At 40.7% G+C, this 27,268-nt stretch overlaps 2 protein-coding genes across 3 annotated transcripts; both read left to right on the plus strand.

Annotated features, from left to right (window-relative positions):
• Window positions 1-2,947: 2,947 nt before the first annotated feature.
• On the plus strand, window positions 2,948-17,645 carry LOC124863236 (ectonucleotide pyrophosphatase/phosphodiesterase family member 7-like). Of its 2 annotated transcripts, none has more exons than XM_047357539.1 (7): window positions 2,948-3,220; window positions 10,409-11,088; window positions 11,272-11,417; window positions 11,939-12,568; window positions 15,141-15,369; window positions 16,478-16,601; window positions 16,764-17,645. In XM_047357539.1, exons 2-7 carry the CDS (start codon window positions 10,854-10,856, stop codon window positions 16,810-16,812), a joined length of 1,413 nt encoding a protein of 470 aa, XP_047213495.1. In that variant the 5' UTR covers window positions 2,948-3,220; window positions 10,409-10,853; the 3' UTR covers window positions 16,813-17,645. The 2 variants fall into 2 exon arrangements, with proteins under 2 accessions (XP_047213495.1, XP_047213494.1); XM_047357538.1 differs by having other exon boundaries at window positions 2,948-3,159.
• Window positions 17,646-18,716: 1,071 nt separating this feature from the next.
• Window positions 18,717-27,002, plus strand: LOC124862257 (chromobox protein homolog 2-like). Its single transcript, XM_047356075.1, has 5 exons — window positions 18,717-18,830; window positions 18,941-18,984; window positions 22,359-22,424; window positions 25,320-25,389; window positions 25,465-27,002. The coding sequence occupies exons 1-5, from the start codon at window positions 18,759-18,761 to the stop codon at window positions 26,806-26,808; spliced, it is 1,596 nt and encodes a 531-aa protein (XP_047212031.1). The 5' UTR covers window positions 18,717-18,758; the 3' UTR covers window positions 26,809-27,002.
• The last annotated feature ends 266 nt before the right edge of the window (window positions 27,003-27,268 follow it).

Below are 27,268 nucleotides of genomic sequence, written 5' to 3' on the forward strand. Positions count from 1 at the left end.
TTTTGGGTACAATTTTTCCTAATTATGGTGCTGCTAACGCCGCCCATAGGATTAATGAGTTGTCAGTTGAGTTAGAAAATCTTACTGCTTTATCTGAGGAAGGTTTCACTGTTCTACCTACGGAGCAGCAGGCTATAAGAACTATGAGTTTGCAAAATAGAATGGCTTTGGATTATCTGTTAGCTGAGAGGGGTGGTGTTTGTCATTTAATTGGGGAACAATGTTGCACTTTTATTCCCGATGTGTCTAAGAACATGACGAATATTCATGATAAGTTTGAGGACTTGCTGACGACCCAACAGAAGGAGAATATGAGTTCCTCTTGGACTCCTTGGTCTTGGTTCTTTACTGGTGGATGGACATCTTGGTTAGTAAAGATTGGAGTGATTCTTTTATGTTTCTTTTTGATTTTGATGTTTCTTTCATGTTGTATTATTCCAATGGTTAGGGGAATGGTGATGAGACTGGTACGTTTTTCTGTGTTGCCTGTTGATGAGGATGTGAACTTAATTTCTGTTTGTCATGATTGTGATGATTCTGCATTTACAGTGGCAGATGGTATGGATACCAATGGATTTTATGTTGCTTGAGATGCTTTACAGTAGATCTTAGAGGAAGCCATGACATAACACATGTATTTGTTATGTATTCTTTTCTTTTATTAGTTTTACTTTGATTATAAGCTTTGGGTGATGGTTTTGTAGAATTTTCTTTTAGTTTTGTGATTATCTTGTAATCAGAAGAAAGGAGTGTAATGGAAAATTCTTTTAAAGTGCTCTGATATTCCCTTCACCTCTCTCATTTGTTTCTGTGTTGTATCACTCACAGGTGACCTTCCATCTACCTCTCACCTCTGACCTCTGTGTTTGATGAGTGTTCTGTTTTATTTAGCAGATGGACTCTAAATTCACATGCTGGAGAGTTTTATGGTTAACCCTTCCTGAAGTGTATATTTCAAAGGAAGGTAGATGGGTGCCCTCATAAATAACTTTGTTAACTCTGACCCGGGGAGGGTCTAGGGGCCATATTTCTAAAACTCTTTGAAGTTGAGATAACACCCTCATTTTTAGTATAAATACTGTTTGTGATTTCTGTTCGTGGCTCTGTTTCACTGACTAACCTCAGTGTCAGGGTCTTCAAACGCTGAATGCCTTTGAATAAAACTTATAAGACAAAGTCCGGATTTTCTCTTGTTATGAGTCAACTTCTACCCACTTTGATAAGAAAATTCCACAACAATTACCAGTTACCTTCCCATTACTTGCAGATTACTTTTCCCTTTAAGATAAAAAAAAAAACTTCTTTCAACTGCTAGATTCTCTGAAGCAATTTCCTCATGTAAGGCTGTTTTGATGCAAAGGGATGTAGGTGGCAGCTTTTCTTGGAGGTATCCAACGGTAACACAAGCAAAGCAATGCTTTCAGAACAATTAAATCAACCAGTCTGCTGAAGAGCTTGATGGAGTGATTTCAGCTGGAATCTTCCACAGGTTCACATTAGCTAGCTGATGTGAAGACATCAGCTAGCTTGATGTCTTCACTCACCTCGAGCTAGCTGATTATTTTTGGACCAAAATACAGTGAAATATTTGTGCCACGGTAAAAACATGTTTGAACGGCTTGTGTTGACAGCAGGATGTTTTTGGAACAACTTTGAAAAAACGATTAAACCACTGAATATTAAGCGTTTTTTACAATTTCAGTAACTGTGGTTCACTGGTTCCACTACAGCAAGGGTGTCCGAAATGCGTTACGGGGGCCACTTACAGCCCCTGGAGGGGTAAAAAAAAAAAAATCACATGAAATGAATTCGTGATTTTAGTTTTAAAATATAAAATATATACTTTTTTTTTTTTTTTTTTTTGCCCACGAATGCTTTTCACTCGACGATTTTTCCCCACCTGACAAAACATTTGGACACCACTTCACTAACAGCATTACTGAACCTTATATCACAATAAAATAAGACAAGTGCGGGAGTGGTGGCCTAGTGGTTAGAGAGTGGGCATGTGTGCCCCAGAGGTACCCACAAGTACCCTTGTTCGAATCTCACAGCCTGCCACTCTGGGTCCCTGAATGCTCCCTGGGGGCCATGCAATGGCAGCCTACTGCTTCTAAGGGATAGGTTAAATTCAGAGGATAATTTATCCATTGTGAGATCAATAAAGTCTAAATTATTATTATTATTATTATTAAGTAACTCATAATGGTCATGGAGTGTTTGTTGGAAGGAGCTTTCTAAATCCATTTATATAACAGGTGAAGCTCTGATCCCATTTAAAAACACTGCTGACCTTATGAGTCTGAATTGTCTGGATTCCTCAGATAATGTCAGCAAGGTTTTTATCTAAACCAAACTTATTGTCTTCATACAAAGAATTTTTATTACGAATAAAATGTTGGCATTTTGGCAGTTAAACCTGTGATCTGAACATGGCAGGATAATAAAAAGCAGGGAGGTAAAAGTACACATCAGCTCTCTTCTAATAGCAGGGGAACAGTTTACAACCATTGGTTTTAGTCAATTATTGACTAGAAATCTGATTATTTTCTTTTCTTATTTACTTACTGAGGTCATATAGCCTGTGCTGGTAATAACTAAAGATAGAGCTTGATGGCCTCTTCAAGGCTTGAACAGATAAGAATGACATGCTACAGCTGCAGCCTGTTGAAGGAAACGCTGCTTTATTATGGAAATATTTGTTGTCACTTTCCTGCTACTCACTTTTAATAATGTCTGTTATGTGTGCTGTGCTGTGCACTTCAGGTAGAAATGACTGCAGCCTCTCTATATGTTAATCTCACTGTTATCAAATCAATGTCAGCGCACATTACAGCAGCCGTATTCATACTGAGGCTTTGTTGAGCCACACAGACAGAAGCTCAAGGTCAGTGTTGGTTTGACGAAGCGCTGACATAGACTTTAATGTTCACCGTGCAAACCAGCAGTGAGGCAAGCTTTGAATGACAGGGAATACATTTATTTAAAAAAGGAGCCTTTGCCTGGATTTTTGGCTACAGGAGAACCTTTGGCTCTCAGCCCTTGTCTGTCATCATGTTTACTGTATGAAGAAACTGCGCTCAGACTGCAACATGACAAAGATGCAACATCAGAAGGAATCCTGTGCTCTCTTCAGGAATGAGGGTGGCAGTATGACAGGTATGAAGAGTCTGTCCTTGTTGCAACATGAGGTCAGCAGAATCCATCATCTTTTATTTCAGTGAGTAAACTGGATTTGTTTTGTGAAGTGCCTTGAGACAATTTTTGTTGCAAATTGGGACTGTATAATTAAATTGAATTGAACGTTATCATCTGGGGCTTCATGTAAGAAGTGTGCTTATGTACAAAAACCTTGTGGCGCAAGTGTGCAGAAATTCACGCAAAATTGTGACCTGCGTCGAAAATGTGCGGAAGCCACGCCAATTTCTTTCAATTGACAATAAAAAACTACAAAGTTTTAAAAGTCATCTAAATATGACTCCTTTCAATTTTATTTAAATCAAGGAACATCAAACCTGATATGATTTCATGACTTTGAGATTTTATGATTTCAACCTGAATGATAAAACTGGACCACATTTAAAGCTGCAGCTTGTAATGTTTGTAGAAATGTATTTTGTATAAGCTGTACAGCGCCCGGGAACTGACATGGGGCAAACATATATATAAAGCGTGCACACAAAATACTAATTCGTTCCCACGAAATACTCATTTGTGGCACAAATGAGTATTTGTGGGAAAAAAGTAGTATTTTGTGCTCACGCTATATGGTTTTTTTCCCCAATGTCAGTTCCCAGGCACCATAAAACTGTCACTTTGACAATATGAGACAGGTAATCTGTGAAAACAATCAAACTCCTCTGGCTCCTCCCAGAGGTCCTACTGCCCTTTGCTGAAATACACCACTCCCACTCAGAACCAACCAATCAGAGCCAGAAGGAATGCCTAAGCAGTGTCAATCACACCCCTTCCCAACACAACACTCACCGTTCAAGCTTAAGATTGCCAGTGTGCTGCAGCTGTGCTAATGGCGCTGTGCTAACGATTTGAGGACCATGTTTGTAGTAAAGTATGGGCAGGCCATTGTCAATGTAAATAATATCGTTGATGTTTCATCCCTACCAGTGAATGTGACATAGCTGTTTATTCACCGTCATCGTCAGCCCTGCTTACTAGCTTGCGCGTTTATGGCAGGCTTCGCTGTGGGGGAGGAGCTGTGGAAGGCGGGCTGTGGCACAGCAGAGAGCAAGGAGGGGGGACCTGTAAGGTGTGCTTGTTCAAATGTTTAGGCTAAGTCCACAATTTTCTCAGAACTCCCTACTGCAGCTTTAAACTCATAAAATAATGCGACACACCATATAAAATTATTGGAAACAGCTTCAATTGGAAGTAAATTGTAAATATTCCTCTTTATTGTCACCTAGATGTAAATGTGCATCGCACTGTGCGCCAATACACATTAAATACATGTAAATTAATGGGCACGTTCATACTCACTAAAAGAAAAGTCTAAACAAGTCAGGTGTGATGATTTCATGATAAGGTGGAGAAGCTGCAGATAATCACACATGCCCATTGCTGCGTAGAGATGGTTTATACAATAAGCAATATCTGTAGGGGAGTCCAACTGTTGCAGTATATCAAATAAACAAAAATAACTGCTGTGTATTGCTGATGGTAGTAATATTTTAGCAGTTTTTACTGACCCTCAACAAAATGCCACTAACACTAGTAACAAACACACAAGGAGACAGGTGGAGTCTGAGAGCTTAACTCGCCTGGCATTCTTTCTTTCTGCACGTTGTTCAGACAGGAAAACAACCACATATTTGAACAGGAAAATGTTTCTCCTTCTATCTTCAGCATGGAGGGGTGCAGGAGGCAGTGTTGCAGTTTGTAAAGTAACACACTTCATCAGTTGCATTTTTATTCAACCAAGAGTTTCACACTTTTGGACAAAAAAGCCATATTACTGCAGCTGTAGTCTTGACTGTCTTGGTTCTGCAAATTTACATTTTGAACGTCTATTTTTGTGAAATAAGAGTGTACTTCCTGTTACAATTCCTGCTGTGTAGTAGTAGTCTATTCTTTACACTGACCCCTTGTGTGTAGTAAGAGTTACTGCAGAGTGACTGACGGGTGTTAACAACCTGTCCGCCATGATGAGGCAACCATTCACTCAACCCGTTCACTTATAAGTCCAATACAAATACAAAACCGTCTTTATTGACTGAAATTCTATAAATAAGCCAATCAAGAATATTTTGCTGCATTTAGGACTCTAAGCAGTGTAAATCCCACAAAAAACTGTAAAGTGAGACAACAATAAAACAGCTATTGAGGCAAGGCAGAAGGACCGACGAGAAAAATAAGTCAAACTAACACTGACTGGATATTGGGGAGAGCCTGTGGTTTATGGAGATAAAATGTGATGATGCTGATTTCTTTCTGTGTGCACTCCATTTATGGACATTTGGGGGGAGTCTTTAGCTAGAAAGTTTGCAGACTGGTGAAGAAGGGCAGGACACCACCTGAGCCAAACCCCAGCAGGAAAAACGTTTCAGTAAAGCAGCAAAGAAGAAAATGAAGAGCTAACTGGTTTAATGTAGAATCTGTGATTCCCAGAGATTACAGGAATCTAGCATCGCTTTCCATGCCGTAAAGTTTCATCCTCAAATTAGATCTTCAGCTGGAAAGCTTGCAGCACTGCTAGGATGGTGGGAGGCTGATTTCTGACAGAACCCACCTTTAGAGGTAATGTGTTGGTTCTGTAACACTACCTTAATGTTAACGTGTAGACTGTTTTTTCATGGTGGAATTTCAGTGAAAATAGCAGTTGTTTGTTGCATCTTTAATCTCAGAAATAATATTGAAAATGTACCGTAAAACCCTCTAAATACCCGGAATTACATCCTGTAATTATGCAACCTCGCTAACCTTTCTATGCACCGTTAGGAAGCCATAACGGTGTTAAAAAAATGAAGACCCACAACTTTTCAGATGCCTTGTTAAAACTATGCCTCCAGGTATTAAGATGGTTCTGAAGGTAACAGATTGTCCAGCCTGGTATTAGCAAGGTATACCTTATAAAGTGGCCTATGTGGTATACCTTATAAAGTGGCCTATGTGGGTGTATTTATAATAATCTATGTATGTACTTATTTTGTTTAGGAAACAGCTGCAATAAACAACAAGTGAACGTATTTGGATTGGGCCTGGGGTTATTTGAGCTCTTCATGAACTTGGTCTGCTTCAAGTGTTTTTAGTTCCAAAATGTTCTTATAAACCAGCAATACATTAAAAAATATTCCAGCTCACATGGACCAGCCCCTCATAAGAGCTACAAACTCAGTTTCTCTGGTATTTCATGTTTCTGAACTCTGCCTGTTTTCACCATAGCTTCATAAATAAATATTTATTTTACATTTTTTCACTGAACTTCTGTTCCCCATCAGCTCGGAGCAGTGAAAGTTTACTGCACTAAAACAGCTTCATGATGAAGTTCACTTTGCTCAATAAGGCAGAGGGAAGCTGCAGATTTGATTAATTATCTGAAAGCTCATTTAATTTCACAGCATTGTATTGTTTTCATGCTGTCATTTGAAAAATGTCTTCTAATTAACCAATATGACAATAATTATTTCTCCTCTCTTCTTCTAATCCCTGCCTATATGTCTTTGTACTTGCTAAGGGTGGAGCAGTTGTTGCTAATTAGCAAGAGTTAACACCCCAGCCATTCTGACACAAGGAACATGAGACCATAGATTCATAGAAATAACACATAAAATCAAGGCAGGAACGTCTAAATGCTCAGAGAACCTAAACACTTCCCAACATCTTTAACTATTTCAAACTAATAGCAGTGTTATAAAGCTATGACCTGTTTTAAACATCTGTAGCCATACAGTTTTTGACATGGGACATTTATGAGAACCTATCTATCAGAACAGGTTACATATTGGCAAAGCAGATAAACAAAAATGCAAAACTAGGATTGGTTACATGTTAATTGAATAATTAGTTAAAATAAATCATTTCTGTTACCTCAGCAACATTAAGTAAGAATGTTTTTTGTGCAAATGAGCAAAACTGTAGTCTTCAGTTTCCTCAGATTCATTATATTCTTAGCAGAAAATCCACATAAAAAACTGATGTGATGATTTGCTGAGATTCTGGTGTCCCCCCTTTGCTCTGGAACTGGTATACTGATCCTGAACATGTATCAAGCATGGTAGTGGTAGCATCATGGTGTGGTCTAGCAGATGTGCAGATTCACTATGAGAAGAGATTCCATGACCAGGTGCTGAAGACAGCTAGAGAGTCCATCACCTTCACCAACATCCTGCTAAACACCAAATAGCTCACAGAAGAACCAATGTCTTCAAGGCTGGTGGGATGTTCAGAGTTGTGCTTCTAGTGTTCAGCGCTCAGTACTGGTGGCCAGTCTTGGAAATCATATTTAGTTTCCTGAATGTGTTCACAACATTATCTCTTAGGCTGGATCTAACAGACAACTGATCCTGCTTGAACTTTAATGTGAAGACTGACCCAAGCATCTGGTGAGCGGGTGGAGGATCCCTAAATAAAAACGATGGAGGCTGATTTAATGTCCGACAGTGAGAAAAACATGGTTTTAACTTTTTACCACTGGTATACACTGAACACACAGACTGCTGTTTTAGACATGCTAGCCAAGCTAATTGTGATAATAAGATGCAAAGCTCTGATCATTTTGTCTGTTTTAAGAGGTTATTAAAGTTGTATTGATCTCTTTAGGTATGTCCTGTTTAATATATGCGTCTGCTTGGTGGATCGATTTCCAGATTTCCTGTTTTAATTGTTTCTAAGTTTATTTTTCATTTTCATCACAACTGTCCACTTTACTACTGTTTTAAACACCCACATTCTGCCTTAGTCATTTGTGACTTTAGTTATTAAAGATCTGTTATTCATGCTGTACCTGTCTGTAAAAGCTCTGAACTATTCATGAAAACCCTGAAAATGTCATGTCGATGCTTGTAGATATCCAGAGACAGTTTATTACTATCAGTGTTCTGCTTGCATTAACCATGTCATAATGTTTTCTCCAAACAAGTCAGCTGCTAAATGAACCGTTACATAATGAGCTGAGTTGCAGCAGGGTGGCGCTCTGTGCTTATAGCTGAATGTAAAAGGCAGCATCCTCCGTCATTTCTGGGACGCATTTAAATTTGTTTTTACGATCCCACAGATGGTTCTGATTTTATATCCCAGCTTTTCATTACACTCAGCCAAAGAAGGTAAAGCTGCACACTGGGTTCCTACAGCATGACAGCGATTAAGTATGTTGAACAGGCCCATTAAAATGTTGTATTGGTAGCGGTTATTTACTACACGTGCACTTCCATTCGAGTTTCCCTGCGGTTTAGAGGTTTCTACTTGGACTTGCTTGCACATAATCTGATAAAAAGTCATTCATGCATTAAAAGTTTGTTTGCACACAATTCAAAACGCATCGATCACAGCACACTGGCATGGACTTGATGGTCTACTTCCAGCCACAGCAGGGAGGAGAACAGCCTCGATTCAAACTCCAAAGTGAGCCGAATACAGATGCAGCAGAGGATTTGTTTTCATTCTGCGGAGGTGTGGTTGTGTTTATGTATTTTAAATTTGGATCTCACTCATCTTTCATCAGCAATTCTGATTCAAGATCAGGCGTGTGGGAAAGTCTGCTTGTTTCTCAGACAAGTTGGAGAGTGAGGTACAACTTGAAAACACCCACAAGACTCTTCAGACTTTAAAATGTGGTTCATTTAAACTGTCTTAACTTCAAGATGAAAAGAAAAAAATGTTTTTTAAAAGTTTCTGGTGACATTTAGCTTGCTGTATGAAGATTAGAGTAAATCCATGCATCCAGAAGGCTTTAAAGCTGAAACACAGTAAACATTTATTTTATTCCCCACAATGCAGCTTTAGAGCTGTGTTCAGAGCAACTAAAGATAACACGATAATATCCTTGGTATTTATCTTTTTATCTAGAACAGAAAGGTCTAATCTTTTAAGATTTATGGCAACAAATAGTAAATAATGGGATAACATTTGGAGTCTTGTACAGTAAACTACTCTTAATTTTCTCCATTCAATGCTGTGGGTGAAAAGTGTTTACGCTCTTACAGATTTCTTCTGGTTTTGCTTCCAAACAAGAAATACTTGTTCAGTCAATTTTTAACATCCTTGTCTACATCCAAGATGACGCTGCAGATGGACGCCTCGGTACTTTGCTCTCTTGTACTTTCATTGTTTTTGTGTGTTAATTGCGCTCTCTACCACTATTATGTGGTCACTTATGTATTCACCAGAGAGGAACTCCTAAACACCAGGAAGTCCTATCAAGGCATTCTTTCTCCATTTTTCAATGACCCCAACATGCACATGCATGCTTCATAGCAGCAAACTGACAAATCGCCTGCTTTTATAAAGGTGATCATATTTGGTGATGATCAATTAATTAAGTGCATTCAATCAGCAGCACCTGGCAGCTGCTTTTCTTGTTAAATCCTATAGAATCAGCAAGGGTGGACATAGATTATCCTATCACTGCATCAGTCCTTTTCCCCCTGAATGTAAGACAATTCAGAGTAGATTTAGACACTTTTCTAAAATATGCACCAGTATGAGCAATGCAGAGTCCTAATTTATGTACTTCTCCTACACTCTACATTTACCAGCTGCAGCTGCTGAGGCCGTTTTTCTGGCTGTTTGTGTGGGAAAGGTGTACCACAGCAGGGAGAGCTGAAGGCAAGAACCTCACATTTTCTTGAAGACAAAAATGGGAGAATCCCGCAGGAAATCCTGCGCAGGACTGAGAGGGTCAAATAAAGTTTGCTTGCCCCACAAGTTCTAAATGTGTGTGTTTGATAAAGTTCTTATAGCAAAGATCTGAGCCTTTCATAGGTCTCAGCAGTTCAAAACACCTCGCCAAATCTTGCTGACAGTGGACAACGGGCCGATAGAGTTAATATGAGAAAGTTGATGAATATGGATAAGGTAAATGAAAGCTGATGAATGTTATCCCTTATCTCCATAAAGATTAGACTATTCTCATGAACTTCTGTCAAGGACACACACAATAAAGAACAAAACTGAAGAGTTAGCTGGTCCAGCAACTTAATGGACAATGATAAGGTTACCTCAGAATGCAGTGATGTTGACAAAAATGATCTGATGTGAAACACTTTTTAAAATAGTTTTGTCCTGCTCATGGCTGCTGCAATTCAAGTTTTATAAGAATTCGAACAACATCCAAAAGGGAAATCTACTGAGACATTACGAGAAATAGGTCTATTAGGGTCTTTGCTTCCCAAGGGACCACTGCTACCTGATGATGAGATATATACTCTCATTCTCTTCATTTTCCTGATGTCAGATCAATCATGCGCCATCCCAACTCAAGGTGAAAGCCATCAAAGTGTCGTTCCCCCATCATCAGTGATTCACCAGAAACTCCGAGACACAGACGAGCAGAAAGGCAGCATCAACAACTGAGTAAGAGGAGAAACGAGCAACATGCTCGAAGAGATTAATCTGCTTTACTGCCAGTACTCTAGACTCAAATGACTGGGAATGAAGGAGGGTGGAGGGATTCACAGTGAAAACAAGTCTCAGCCATAAAACTGGCTCATAAAAATCATCTGGCGGAAGGCTGAAACAGCCAAGATAAAGTCCATCTAATCAATACAAACAGATAACTTAGTGAAACTTTGTTCAGAACATGAACTGAACTGAAAGAGAACTGAAAAGAGGTGGGATCTCCTGTGAGTTAAAGTCTCAATCGAAGGGCGGGGTCAGTTCAGATCCTTGAGGCATTCATCATGCTGTGGGCTGTAAGTCTTTGCATCCTCTGGGCCTCCTTCACCCTCGGAGTCCCGGTAAACAGAGAGAGGCAGAAGCTGCTGCTCATATCCTTCGACGGTTTCCGGTGGGACTACGACCATGATGTGGACACTCCAAACCTTGACCAGATGGCCATAGACGGAGTAAAGGCCCATTATGTTACTCCTCCATACATCACCGTCACCAGTCCTACGCACTTCACCCTCCTTACAGGTAAAATGTTTCACTTTCTGCAACAGTTTATGTGGTTAAGGATCTGCTTATTATGACAGAATTGGAAAATGATTTGATTTTACTTTGAAACAACTGAAAACAAACAGGAGAAACAAATTAGATGTTGAATCAATATCTGTGAATATGGACTGCAAGCCATCTGATGGGGGTTCTCCTCCACAGGCCGTTACATTGAGAATCATGGGGTGATCCACAACATGTGGTTCAACACCACGACGATGGAGAAGAAGCCCTACTATCAGACCCAGTTTGTGAACGAGTGGTGGGACAACGGCACACTGCCAATCTGGATCACAGCGCAGCGACAGGTCTGAGCAGAACCATTTCCATCTTAGCAACAGAACCCCTTTCTGTTCTTCAAACAGCTCTGAAGTTCTTCTGCAGGCCTAGATGTTACGAGATAAAGATTACACAAAAGGTTTACCTGGATGTGGAGGAAAAGTTAAAGGCACGATATATAGTTTGGATTTCCTAACCCAGCTGTGGGTGCTGTATGGCTCACTGCCCAGGGTGGCATGCAGCAGAGAATTAAAGGGCCATTTCATTTTTTAGATATCTAGTCCGCATCTACTCAACATCTAAAATACCTGTCCTGAATTGGATTATTTTACACGGAACAGAGATTATTTAAAATACAAACTGAAACTGATGAAAACTTTATTCGTTTCTGTAGTTTATACAATTACTATGAGGAAGGGACTTGCCCCAGGGTGCCATTTGTGTCAGAACCACTACTATGACCCGCTTTACGACCTGATGAAGCCTGTACCTATCTGTCAATATATTCAGCACACACGTTATATGCAATGTCCCTTTTTTACCTTTCCAGGGTCTGAAAGCTGGCTCTCTTCACTTTCCTGGAACAGCTTCCAGTTACCAGGGACAGGTTGCTATGATGCGCGAAGTGGAGCCCATCCGTTACAACTACAAGAATGAGACCGCTTGGTACGAGAACACAGACAAGGTGATGGACTGGTTCAGAGATCAGGATCTGGACTTTGTGTCTATGTACTTCGGTGAACCAGACGGCACCGGCCACAGATACGGCCCTGACTCACCAGAACGCAGAGAGATGGTGAAGCAAGTGGACAGAACCGTGGGCTACATCCGAAACTCAACTGAAAATCACGGGCTGACCAAACAACTGAACATCATCATCACAGCAGACCACGGCATGACTTCCATCTATCGTGGTGCTCAGCTGGAAGAAATCACCCTGTCAAAAATCCCTGGATTTAACTTTCAAGATGTGTCCTTCCACCTGTTGGACTACGGACCATCCGGGATGCTGCTGCCTAAGCCCGGAAAGCTGGAGACGGTTTACAACGCCCTGAAGGGGGCTCACCCACACCTGCATGTGTATAAGAAGGAGGAGATGCCGGAGCACCTTCACTTCTCAAACAATGACCGCATCCCGCCCATCATTTTATGGACTGACCCTGGATACGTTCTCAATGGGGTGCGTATATTGGTTTAAATTTGTTTTTGCTCAAAAGACTGCATCTGCATCTAATAACTAAGAGGTGGGTGTTCACTACACATGCACAGTGATACATTTCAAGCCCTTATTCTGTTCTATTAATAAAATATTAAAATATTTCATCAGATCAATAAAATAAGATTTTTAACACAGAAATATGATTTTATGATCATGCTATGACCTTCACAATAATAGAGAAGACGGTACAGTTGCCCAGCAGACAGTCACTGATGCCTACTACAGGGAAGGTAAATCTCGTTGCTAAAAAAGCTGGCTATTCACAGAGGTGTATCCAAGCATATAGGTGGAAAGTTCTGTGAAAAGAAAAAGTGGGCTAAAAAAGGTGCACAAGAATCTGTGATAATTGCAGCTTTGAGAGGATTATTAAGCAAAGCCCATTCAAGAGTTTCGCGAGATTCACAACATGTGTACTGCAGCTGGATTGAGAACCTGAAAATCCACCATACACACATTTCAGGACATGGGCTAAACTGTTCCATATCTTCTGGTAAGCCACTCCTGAACCAGTCACAACGTCAGAAGCATCTACCTTGGCTAAGGAGAAATGAACTGGACTGTTTCTCTGCGGTCCAAAGTCCTCTTTTCAGATGATAGTAAATTTTGGACTTCATTTAGAAGTGAATGTCTCAGAGTATGGAGGAAGAATGGAGAGGCTCAGAATCCAAATTGCTTGAAGTGCAATGTTAGGTTTCCACAGTCAGTGTTAACGTGGGGTGCCTTGTCATCTGCTGGTTCTGGTCCACTGGTCCACAGTCAACGCAGGCATCTACCAGGAAATTTTAGATCAGGTGATGCTTCCCTCTGCTGTCAAGCTTTATGGAGATGCTGATTTCATTTTGCAGCAGGACTTGGTACTGGCCCACATTGCCAAAGTTACCAATACTTGCTTAAATCACCATGGTAACACCAGCAAACTGGCCTGACTCAAATCCCACAAAGAACCTATTGACTGTGGTCAAGAAGTGGTCAAGAAGAAGATGAGAGACACCAGAATCAACAATGCAGATGACCTGGAGACCACTATCCAAACAACCTGGGCTTCCTGAACACCTCAGCAGAACCACAGGCTGATCACTTCCTTGCTACACTGCAATGATGCAGTTATTTATGCAAAAGGAGCCCAGACCAGGTACTGAGTGCAGATTCTGCACAGAATATAAACATACTCTTCTGTAGGTCCACAATTTTGGATTAAAATACTTTTTTCTGGACTGATGTAATATTTTAAGGTTCTAGGAAACGGATTTTTGTGTTTTCATCAGCTGTAAGCAACAATCACCAAAAGCAAAAGAAAGAATGAAATGTTTGAAACGTATCACGCTGTGTGAGATTATATACTAATTTATTGAACCACACCTTAACCTGCAGCAGGAAAACACAAATCTGATGTTTCTGCTTATAAATGACCTGACGTACATCATGAAGGACAGTTTAAAGCCAAAGTGACAGGAACTCTGACAGTTCCCTCCCCACAGCAAGTCTCATTGATTTACCCTTTAAAGGGTAAAATAATTTGCCATTTGTGCCACATCCAGGATGCCCCATTTTAAACTGCAAGCATCTCAAAACCAGCTTTGGTAGCATTAACAGCTGCCAGTAAAATTGCGATTATGATCCACTTGATTGGTCACAAGGAAAGAAAATGATGCGCACTTATGTCCAGACGGAGATAATAAGGCCAATAACTGATGTGAGTGCCATTGGGTTCACTCCAGAAATATCCTCACGTCTTGACCTCCGATGTAATTAAATTAGCCCCAGAATTTGCTCTCTGGAAGTTGTGAAACTGAGCTCCTTTCAATCAGAAACAGGAGTGAAATTTTAATCTTGGCACATTACAGTTTTAATCAAGTGCATTTGCACGGATAATCCAGGCCTGGCTGGTGACACGCAGCGCTCTCGAATGCTCTGCGAAGCTTTTCATGCCTTGAAATTCAAAATTAGCATTTTCATTTGGCTCTGCACTCACTTAGCCGCTGCGCAGCCTTCAGCTCAACGTTGTCAGTCTAACCTGTGAAGCACCACATCAGGACTTAAAGAGCAAAAGAAACAGAACACTCTGTGAAAGTGGGTTATCTCACATCTTGAGGATGCGACCAGCAGCGATCAGGACATTAGCCGACTCTTTGTTCCCTCCCTTTATGGCTTATAGACGATTTGGGTTGATCCTAGAGAAAGATAAGCTCATTAAGAGTGTTATGCAATTACTTAGATAACTGGGTGTTTTACTTATTTACTTACTTTTAGCCATAATATACAATGAATTATTATAAGTTTGCATCTTATGTGAAATGTAAAAAAGTCCAGATATATTAAAATGATGTCATTTAAACAGGGTCATGGGTTGAGAGCAATTATAAAAGGAGAAAAGGCCATCACAGCAGTAAACTGACTCTATTCTTAGCCAATACCTCCCTCTGCTGGAAGTAGGCCAAGCTGTGAAGTCCTTGTTAAAATGACTGCTTCTGAAAGTTACACTCTGACTGATCCTTCCAAAATGTGTTACATCATCCACATCCTGTCCTTGCAGTATTTCCCAGTTCAGTTCAACAAAGGAGAGCATGGCTTTGACAACCAGGAGATGGACATGAAGCCCTTCTTCAGGGCCGTGGGTCCGGCTTTCCACAAGAACCTCGAAGTGGGGCCGTTTGAGACGGTGAACATCTACCCGCTGATGTGTCACATTCTGGGCATCCAGCCTGAGCTCAACGACGGCCACCTGAGCGCCACGCAGCGCATGCTGGTGACGAGCGCTGACGGTGAGTTTCCCTGCCTCTGCTTCATCATCCAACTCTCCAGACTGCTGTTCACATCTGGAGGGTTACAATACAGCAACCACACTGTTCTGGTGACTTTCCTGATGGGATTTAAACTGGTTTAAAAGAATAATGTTTAAGGATAAAAAAAAGTAGAATGATGGAAACATTTAAGCTTGCTTCATTAGCCTCCTGTTCTGAGGCAGCCCTGGGTCCCTTGGTTAGTTCAAGCGCAAATGTCAACAAAAAATATGTTTTAAACAAAACTCCACTAAAACAGAAATGTATATTTATTAAAGGAAATATTTCCTGCAATAACAAACATTTTGTTCGATTTCTGACAACCAACTAAATCTTGAAACCTTTAATGAAAGGTAGATATTTCCATTCATAGCCGTCTTTTTCTGCTAAACTATAACAGATAAATTTTTCCAAAATGCCTCCATTTTGTTGTAAAACAATGGCTTTATAAATCAATATACATAATACTCGGACTCACTTCCTGGCAAAAAGGACGTTTCCAGTTTGATTAGGAAAACATTCTTCTTCTGCAGCCTCTCTGACTTGTGAGGTTCCTCAGGGATCTATTTTGGGTCTTCTGCTATTCATATCTAACAGTCATTTTTGGGTTTTACATATCAAGACATCTTCACTATAATCCTGTTTAACACTTATTTTTACCTTCAGCCGTAGAGATATGAGGTTTTAGTAAATGATATGGTGGTGTTTTGGCTATTTTCATTGTCCCTTTTGATTTTGCAACTTTATTTTGTTTTCTCGTTTAGTTTGACCCATTATTTTTGTCAGCTGTGTGGTTATTTTCAAATGTGCTTTATGAAAACATTACTAATTTCAACTACTGAACACATTGAATTGCTCTTTGCAGCGCCTGCATCATTTGTGATATTAAACAATGTAAGTCAAGTTGATTAAGTTGAAATATAAAAAGTTACGTGTGTAGGATTCATATTCAAAGTGGTCTATTAGCTGCACCATGGGTCAGAGTTCTTTACTGCAAACTGTTCATTTTTTAAGCACTGAAGAAACTTTAGAAATGATGTTTAAAAAACACATAATTCAATGTTTCTTTTCTCTCACTTTATCCTTTTAGGTAAAACTGTTAATTACTGGAAAAACGGCTTTATTGGCCTCTCTGCAGTAGCTGGATTTCTCCTATTAGTTTTCACAGTAGCAACATCATACAAAATCCTCCAGAGAAAACGAAAGAATAAACGGTAAGGACCAAGGATTCTAGAAAACGAGTCTTATATTACGATATAGCACATAAAGGAATGTATTCAGTTCTTTTTATTTTTATTTTTCAAGAGTTTGCTTTTAGGAATAAAAGCAAACTTTCTCTCTCTCAGCCTTGATTACAGTCCTTGCATCTGTTTCAGATTGGAGAGTTCAACAGAAGAAGAGAAGACAAAAAAAACTTCACTCTGATCGTCACATAAAAAAAACTTTATTCCTTCGCTCTGGACGGAGAAATGTCTGCCTGTGGACATTTTTCTCTCACAGCATAAATCACTGGGAATTGTGGGACTGTGTGTAGAAAATTACAGAGTTCTTGACAAAGACCACAAATTAAGAAATGTGGAAATAAATACATGAAGTAGCTATTTAGTTTAATTTTATGTGAGTCTACAGTACATGGATGTTTTGGATAATAATGCTGCTCTCTTTCATATGTCTTAATATCTCTGTTGTATCCTGTAAAATAAACTGGTAATTAAATGATGTCAATTTATTTAGTTTCAAGCAAAGGCAGAGACGTTTCTGCTGCATTAATTCATCAGGTTTCCTGAAAAAGAAAAAAAAAAATAATTTTGTTTTTAAATTTTTATTAGTAGGCAACAAATGATCATGTTTGTTTCAATGAGCCTACGGTAGCTGCAGAGTGTCATATTTCATAGTCTGATTTACCCGCCTCGCTGTTTCACAGTCAAGCTGCGTCAAGAATCATAGCACTTCCGGTCAAGAATGTCAAAATTAAACCAATTTAATTAAACTAAAGACTAACTTTAAATCTATCGTTCATATCAAAATGCCAGCTCTCTAAGCTTGTGTTACTCTAATTTTCTTTGTCATTTATAGGTATCAATAAAAGTTTGTGCACTTCAGTTCTATCAAAACCTTTAACTACTAATAAATTAAACTTATTTCATATGTTAAATATAATGTTTACTGACTATATGCTGTCATATATATGTTGTTATTAATGGAGGAATATTTAATTTCAACTTTAAAGTAAAATAAAGAGTTCAAATAATTCAGCATCTATGTTTTTCTTATTGGAGGTTGTTGATGGTCTGCAAGTGGTTGATAGTATGATCATAGTCTGGCTGTGGGCAGGAAGCATCTCCTGTAGCGCTCCGTCTTACAGCAGATCTGAAGAAGCCTCTGACTGAAGACACTTTGGTGTTGTAAGACAGTCTCATGAAGAGGATGCTCAGGGTTCTCCATAATGTTCTTCATTTTATGAAGAATCCTTCTTTCCACAATGATCTCCAGAGGTTCCAGAGGAGTCCCCAGAACAGAGCCAGCCTTCTTTATCAGCTTGTTGAGCTTTTTTAAGTCTCTGGCTCTGATGCTGCTTCCCCAGCAGATGATGGTAGAAGAGATCACACTCTCCACAACAGACTTAGAGAAGATATGCAGCATCTTGCTGGAAACACTGAAGGTCCTAAGCTTCCTCAAGAAGTACAGTCTGCTCTGTCCCTTCTTGTAGATGGCTTCACAGTTGCATCTCCACTCTAGTCTGTTGTCCAGGTGAACACCGAGGTATTTATACTCCTTCACTTCTTCTCCCAAGATGGAAATAGTGTTTGACATATTCGTGTTTCTCTTAAAATCTACAACGCTCCCTGCCACAAAGACAAATGGTTCAGAAATTTGCTTGAGAAGCACCACAACGGGCCTTGGTGTTGACTTGGACTTGAATTGATTGTTTCTGGACTAATAAATGGTAATTGGACTGCAGTTGTAAAATGCTTTATCAAATCCCAGAGACCCCAAAGCCACTCATTCATATGCTGAGAGTGGTGAGCAACACAGAAGTGAGGCTGCCATACAAAAGGTGCCACCGAGCCCTCTGTCCACCATGGCAAGGTGGGTGAAGTGTCTTGCCCAAAGCGCTCAGCTCCTCCATGATCCATGTCTGATCCATGACTCAAATTATCTGCTGCTAACACCTTCAAGGTAGTCCAAGCTGTTCTATCCACAAAAGGGGAACCAAGTGGTCATAATTGTAACGTACAGTATTTCTACATTGACCATTTTACATATCAACAGCTTTTATTCTGAAGGCGCCACAACGAACATCCGGTGGTGTCCCATCGCGCCTCTGATTGGCTGCTGAGGAAGCCTCCGTTTTGTGGGTGAAGGCAGTCATGGAGGAGCTGAGCGCCGTGGGAGAGCAGGTTTTTGATGCCGAGTGCATTTTGAACAAACGACTCAGAAAGGTGGGCCCCCTTGAAACAACGTCTTACTTTTCGTTCCGCGGTTTTCATCCTCCGGCGGCTGCTCACTAACGTTTCCCTCCGCTGTGGCTGTTTTTCCGCTCTTGTTTCAGGGAAAGTTGGAGTTTCTGGTGAAGTGGAGGGGATGGTCATCCAAGTAAGTGCAAGTGGCGCTGCTCAGCCCGAACAATGAAAACAACACCAACGTGTCTGATAGGAGCCTGCTGCCTGCATCAGAACCGAACCCTTACCTTTTTTTTCCAGTCCAAAGCACCGAGTCAGAACCAGAAGAACACTTCAGACTTGAGCTTTGCGTTTCGGCATTGTTTATTTATACCTTCCTAGTTGCTTCTTTTGTTCAGAAATCCAGATTTTTCTGTGCAACATTAAACTGATTCAGCTTCAGCTCTTTACAGACAGCCACAAACAGTGATTTTATTACCCGTTAAGATGTATTTTGCACATAGATCACCCAGGCTGGCGATAGCTTCAAAAATCACATCTATACCTACTTTATACAGCGTTATATCAGGTTATAACAGGAAATGTTAGTTTTTTCTCTCTTGTTGCTCCTTCCATGTCACTTGCCATCAGTAATCCTCCATCAGTGCACACTGTTGCCTGCCAGCTCCGTGGCTTTCTGTTGGGACCACATCCTTTGTGTGTTGGCAGAGGGTGGGGGTGGATTATTTCTCTGACTGCTGATCAGAATAGACTGTTCACTTCCAGGGATAAAGAGAAAGCTCATTGCAGATCAGTTTTCCGCTAGCTTCGGTGTATTGATCAGCTCCTTTGACTCATAATAGGGCTCATAAATGCAGCCAGGCTGAGGAAGGAAACCTGCAGGTGCCTTAAAAACTGCTGCACCAAAAAGAAGTGCAGCTAGAGATCAAAATCGGGTAATTTTCCCTTAATTTGAAGGTTAAATTCTGAAATGGGTGCGTTTTAAAGTCATTAAAGCCAAGAGCTTCCACCATTTTCAGTGTTCAATCATCAACTATGCTCTTTTTCTTAGTTTAAACAGCTTGCATCATGTTTACAAATGTTCCTTCAGGTTTGTGGCTTAAACTTCAGTCCAAAAGATGTGTAAAGATACATCTAAGAAAAGTAGGGATAGCAAAATCTTGAGCTTGAAGATGAGTTAATAAAGTTGAGATTTCTATGGGAACTTGTCTGGTAAGGAAGAAAAGGTCGTCTGAGAACAGTAGCTTGTGAGACCTAACAAACCAACACCCTACCCGGTGATTTAAAAGCCCTCTGTGTTGAGAACAGTCTGTGTGTAATTCACCCCAGCAGAGAGTGGAAGCTGATTAAAAATAAAACTACTAATTCTGGAAGCTTCAAGGCAGGCCTGTAATTTCTGCTCCAGTTCTGACCAGCATCGTTACGCTGGATTTGCACAGACATGTATGAGGAAGATGTCACCTGAATAATCAGTGAGCCATGCAGGTTTGACTTTTCTGCACATGATGTTTTACTCGTCAGGCTGTACCTTGGAAGCCTGCTGATGCTTTAATGTCGGCCAGAGTTGTAATCAGCAGATTTGACCTGTTCAGCTCTAGTAGGTGATTTAGGTCAGATTCCTAAAAAACTGTTCGTTTGTTTCTGCTATTCATCAAATGCATCAAAACTAGAAACTCCCACCATTCAGTCTATTAATGTGTTAACCAGGAGGATTTACTTTAACTGAACCTTTGAGTTTCTAAAACTCAGATAAAAGTTAGGGACATATGTTGAAATTGGTATTGACCTCATCTATGTGTTTCTTAGTAAATCTATTTTTAATGAGCCTGTTGGTAGAATATTTGGCCCAAATGTCTCAAATCAACACCCGGGTCCCATCCTGCTGGTAGATTTTATGTACCGGAGTCTTAAAACTGTTCAATATCCAAAATGCAAAGGACAGCTTGGATGCAACATTTGATTGGATGTTATAATTCCAAGTGCATTCATGCTCAGCAAATAGAGAATATATTTGGTCAGTTGGATGGACTCTAATTGCCCTTAATGCCCACATCGGGCGGCAGTGGTAGGAGTTCGTCCTGTAATGGTGGGTTGTCGGTTCGAACCCCCGCTCTCTCTGTCTCAGTCGTTGTGTCTTTGGGCATTCAATTTCACCTGCCTTGCCTGCTGATGGTGGTCAGAGGGCTCAGTGGCGCCTGTGTATGGCAGCCTCACTTCTGTCAGTCTTGCCCCAGGGCAGCTGTGGCTACACCACTGTCCGTGTGTGAATGGGTGGATGACTGAGTGTAGTGTGAAGCGCTTCGGGGTCTTTGGGGACTTGATAAAGCGCTATACAAATGCAGGCCATTTACCATTTGTCTTTAGTGGATAAGATGCTAAAACTGTCAGAGTCGTAGGGACATTATGTAATGGTAGAAAAAGAAAAGTGTCAGAAAAAATTTGGTTAACTGGAATCGGTATCATCATAGTATCGCAGTTACGTGTTCTCCTGATATCGTGCAGCTCTAAAAAACACATTTCCTTACAGTTGCCTCTGAGAAGGAAATAGAAAATTACTGGAAATCTTTGGTTGTCACAGCAGGTATGTAACGTCTCCCCAGAGCAGTACGAACTGACGCAGGATTGGTAGGAAATGTCCTGTCCCAGATGTCTGTACCAGGTTCAAAGTGACCGAACTGCAAAGGTACGAAGGGGAAAAACGAGCAACATCCCTGAAAATCTGCAAAAGCCTTTTAAAGTCGATAAGCAGAAAATGATATTTTAGCCGGTTAGGACAAAGACACCTGAAAGTTGATTTTGATGCCATATAAGGCTTTTAAAAAGTTAGGAAAGAGGCAGATGTACAACCGAGTTTCATAACTTCTCTAGAGCCGTTATTTATATCGGACCATTCATACACGAGTACACCAGAAGGAGAAGAAGAGTACAATAAAATGTAAGAAATACATCAGTTGATTAAGCATTACATAAGGGCAAGGAAGAAATAAAATGCTAATTTAAATGGAATCCCTCAGAACCGATCAAGTAAACTTAATAAATGTCTTTTTGGAAGAAATTAAGGAAAGCTTCTAGTCCTGGAGGACATTCCTGCCTAATGTTTGCTCAGCAGCTGGATGGTTTTAGGTTTGATGGTCAAAACATCTGGATTGTTGGTCCAACAGTTGGCACCTTCACGTTTTAGAGCTTTGTTCTAGTTTGCTCTTGCAGATCAGGACCCGATAACACATAATAATATGGATATTTTGGATATTGTGCTTTTGACGGTTCTGGCTAAATATTTTATTGTTATGGTACCAGGAAGATTTTCAGAAATCCTGCTGAGCTTTAGTATAAAATGATCGTTTCCTGTTAGGAAATCCTGCCAATGACTTTCAGCCAGTCATTAAAGAACCCGTCTCTCTCTGTCAGGCAGGGTCCAGGTTACCCAAACCCAGTTTGTGGCTGCTTGAACAATAGACTCCTCTGTTTCTGGATCAAGAGCCTCTTATATTGAACATGGGATCAGAGAACATGGAGGTTCCTTGAACCCGACTGGACCAGACTTTGATCACTTTCTATATTTTTCAGACACAACAGCTGGGAGCCACAGGAGAACATTCTTGACCCGAGACTGTTGGCTGCGTTCAATAAAAAGTAAGTTTCTGTATTTAAATAAATCATGTCAGAAGTAGCTGTAAAACTATTGTCTTTGTACTTTAAAGAGTACCAAAAGATATTTGGGTTTTTGTAACATGGAGATCATAGTGTAAATTCTTTTCTTGGTAAGGCGAGTTTAAAGAGCATTCACACAGAAGGTATGGCTGTACAGAAAAAATTAAAAACAGAGGTTTAAAGAAATATTTGAAACCATAAAATTAAATTAAAATAAATAAATGGTTAAAACATGGTAAACAAAAAGTGATTATATTATTTGACCTTTAAGGGAAAGCTGCAGTAAAGGGGTCTGATTTAAAGGAACCAACAATTTCTGATCATCTCAGGTTTTCAGGCTGTTGCAGATCCGAGGAGCATAGAAGCTAAATGCTGCCTCATCTTGTTTGGTTCTGGTTCTGGGAACACAGAGTGAAGATGTCTCTGAGGACCTGAGGGGTCTGCATGGTTCATATCTGACCAGAAACTCTGAATGCAGTCAGTGTCTCAGCGACCCATAGCAGAGGGAAACCTGATATGATTCTATTTCTGTAGTTGATCAGGACTCTGGCTGCAGCTGCTTGATTAATAATTTAATCTACCAAAAATCAAAGTATGCATCCATTTTTTTCGGTTTTACTGTCATTCTGCCAGTGTTTTTTTAGATGGCTGATGTAGTTATACACAGAGTGTTTAACATTTAACGCTGACAACATAATTACACCCTGGTTTGTCGTGCAGTTTGTGGTCTTATTTCCAGACATCTAACACACAACAAATATAAAACCTACAATCAGGCGTGGTCCGGTGTGACATTCTGCCGTTATGATAACCTTAAGCAAACACGTCACGGTATTATGATTACAGCTCGGAAATGTGTTTTCTCGAAATGCCTTTATTCAAAAACAGAAAATGTTTCCATAAAACAATTGTTTATTTTTAAACATACATACAGAACATGGAACAGAAGAAATATGTATTTAAAATAAAAATGTATTAATACCGGATTTCTTTTTAAATTAAAAAAAATGCAGGCAGGAACTTAAAACTGAATCTCCAACTTATAAACGTGTGTATACATAATGCGCTACTTTCGCCTTTCCCTCAAGACTAATCAAATACACAATCCAACAACTCCAAAACGCTCTCACAGACAAGTCATGACCAGCGCGATCACCAAGCTGTGTACCTCAGTAACATGGTGATTGTATTTGTTTTACTAACGCCAGACGCTAAAGGCGGCGCGTTTATTTCAAAACAGCATTAACTTTACCTTGATGGGAGGTGCTCCTGTAGATGCTCCTGTAGATGCTCCTGTAGATGCTCCTGTAGATGCTCCTGTATATGCTCCTGTAGATGCTCCTGTAGATGCTCCTGTAGATGCTCCTGTATATGCTCCTGTAGATGCTCCTGTATATGCTCCTGTAGATGCTCCTGTAGATGCTCCTGTAGATGCTCCTGTAGATGTTCCTGTAGATGCTCCTGTAGATGCTCCTGTAGATGCTCCTGTAGATGCTCCTGTAGATGCTCCTGTAGATGCTCTATCATGTTAGATATGTTGTGATAGATGTTTACTGTCACTCTCTACTAGAATGCTTCTTACGTAGGGCAACCTTCTTCCTCTAAGCCGTTGCCGTCCGTCTTTTTACGGTAGCCGAAGTATTCCCGTACAGTGGGGAGAACAAGTATTTGATACAAATTACAAACTGAATGCAAATTAATTACTTCCAAATCACACAATGTGTTTTTCTGGATTTTTGTTTTAAATTCTGTCACTTACAGTTGAAGAGTACCTATGATAAAAATTATAGACTTCTAGATGGTTTGCAAGTTGGAAAACCTGCAAAATCTGCAGTGTATCAAATACTTGTTTTCCCCACTGTATGGCTGCTCGCCTCCCTCAGCCATCATACATCCTGCAGAGCTGCTATACAGGACTACGTGGAGGGGGGGTTATGATACTGCAGCTGCACACGAACTGAGTGATTTGACCTTTGCTTCCTCTCTGACAGCAAGACATAAAAAAAAAATGCTTATATCCAGGAAAAGTATGACCGGAAATTGTGGAGGTTTTGAAACTGACTTTCATAAAGTTGTAGAACCGTGAACGTGGTAACCAACCTATGCCTACCTACAATGTAGTTTAAAACAGAAGAAATGAGTCGTGATCTCTACCCTCGTTAAGATTTTTGGGACCAAAAAAATTATTTAGTCCTTTCTACATTATTTTGGAGGAAATTCGGATTACTCAAAGATATTATGAACCCACTGACTATTTGACTGCAGTGGACTCTGGTCATGTGGTGACACAGAAACGTAAAGTTTTGTGGTATCAGTCTACATATGGTAAGAGATGTAGTACTCCATAATCTAAATTAGGGAAGCATTCAGATGATAAATAAAGGTGGCCTTAGAATAGAGCCTTGGGGAACCCCACATGACACAAAGTTGTTCCTAAACCAGTTTGGCCCAATACTAAACAATCTCAAACACTTTTCCAGTCTTTCAATCAGTACGTCACGATCAGCTGAGTCCAGTAAAACCAGGACTGAAGTTTTTGGTGCATAAAAGCCTTTACTGGGGCCGTCCTGTGGTTTGGTCGAAAATCTGATAGCAAAGTCTGAAAGAGATTTTTTTAATCAAAAAGAAGGAAATATGTTGACAAACTGCCTTTTCAATCATTCTTGCCATAATGTTCGGTTCAGGTGCAAAACAGCCAAGGAAAGTTTAAAAACCTCGTGGAACCATATGACGGCAGCAGGTCGTGGGTTTCAGGGCACGACGTTTGTCAGATACACAGTCCAATAGTTTGAAATAATGCAGATACACCGAAGGTTCTGGAGGAGGACAGGAGACGAACCCAGTTAACTGCTCAATTTTAACTATTTTCCTCACCAGAGAACAAGAAAAGGAGCTTCTGATGCTTAAAAGACGCAAAAGACCCAGAGGACGACCCCGAAAGATCATAGTAAGTACAAAGCATAGCAGAACCTTCTCTCTGGACCTATAATGGACCATTTAACATTTGCTTTTGAAATTCTAGGAAAATATACCGGAACCCCAAAAATCAAGCAGCTCTTCATCTGCCTCATCCTCATTGTCCTCAGACTCCTCATCCTCGTGCTCCTCTTCTTCTTCATCATCAGATGATGAAGATGAGGGTGATGACAGCCACGTCAAACAGGCAAGCCCAACTGTCAGGCCGCGAGAGCTACATCCCGTCCCTCAGAAGAAAGCACAGATTGTCATGGCAAAGCAGGAGCCCCCAAGGAAACAAAGCAGGAAGCCCCCCCCTCCTGAAGCAAAGGAGTTTCAGCAGAACAAAGGTCCACGCAAAATCCTGAAGACCCCCAAAGAGACGGATCTTCCAGGAGCGATCAAGAAGCCAGTTCATCCAGCGAGCTTCACCTTCATGGGTTTCCACCGCAGCTCAGCCAAAGATACGGTGGCTGGTCAGTACAGGAGCCCACTGACCCAGGGTGGGGTGGTCAAAAATCCCATCAGCTCTGCTGGATCTGGCAGGTCATCAGTCCAGAGCTCGTCTCTGCCCCTGAAGTCCAACCAGAGCAGAAATGCAACTGAGGGAAAACTGTCCATCTCCAGCATGAACAGTGGCACAAGTCTTGATTTGAAAACAGCTGCTTGTAAATCCAAAGGGGTAGCTGCTCTGAATCTGAATACCTCCAAACATCCAGTTCAAGGAACCACTCCGCATACTTTAAGCCCACCTGGTGGACAAAAGAAGCCACAATCCCTTGGGTCCGTAATGCAGCGGGTACCCAGTACTAAAGCAGGGGCTTCCCAGCGTTCTAAGAACACCTCCTCCAATCAAGGTTCAAGTCTTCAACCTCTCAACCTTCAGAATAAACAGTCTCAAATCCGTGATGCTCCTGGAAGTGGCTCTACAGCAGTAACAGGTCTGAGAAATCCAGCCTTCCCTGCAAGAAAGACCAGTGTCACACAAAATCTGGAGACAGATGCCAATAAAGCTCCTGTGACCTCTGGCAGACTGCCTGCCAGGAAACCCCAGCCAGGAGGAGACAAGTTCAGAGAGATCACTGACATCCAGACCACCAAGGTCCAAGGCCGATCGGACAAGTCTTGCCCAGACATCCAGAACCCCCAGGAGAGAACAGCCACTAAAGGCAGCAAGAAAGCCAAAATGACCGACATGAGCACTGGAGAAGAGGAGAGCAGCTCGGACTCGGATCACGATTCTTCATACGCTGGGCAGGGTCACCCGATGGTGGGCCAAAACCAGGACTGGAAGCCCACACGCAGTCTGATCGAACACGTGTTTGTGACCGATGTCACCGCTAATCTTGTCACCGTTACAGTCAAAGAGTCACCGACCAGCGTGGGCTTCTTCAGCATTCGCAACTACTGACAGACAGTCTGATTAGGTTTGGGCTCCAACAGGGTTCATTCAACTCATCTTATATTAGTCCAGCTGAATTTTAGATGCAAACAATAAAGATAGTCAGTTATTGATTGTAATTATTTATTTTGTCATATGTATAAAGAAAAGGTGCATTTTGGCCTCACCTGGTGGTCGCAGAGAAATAAATGTTTTTCCACTTCTGTTTTGTTACTGAGGTTGTGAAGGAGAGAATCCACTGAATATATTCAGGTACAGAGTCCATGTGATCATCAACCAGAAAGGTTGAGATTCTGTACAAAGGTTAGTAGCAGTAGTTATCTTACCTGCAGAGATCAGCTCTTTTCTACAGTTCCAGATAGTTTTAGTGCCAACAGCCAATCATAGCAGGGCCCAAACACAATGTTAAAAGGAGTCCAACCTCAAACATGTACCAGTACATGAAGATGCTCCAATATCACATCTGTTC

Source organism: Girardinichthys multiradiatus, chromosome X (assembly GCF_021462225.1).
Source record: "Girardinichthys multiradiatus isolate DD_20200921_A chromosome X, DD_fGirMul_XY1, whole genome shotgun sequence".
In the NCBI taxonomy this organism is placed as follows: Eukaryota; Metazoa; Chordata; class Actinopteri; order Cyprinodontiformes; family Goodeidae; genus Girardinichthys; species Girardinichthys multiradiatus.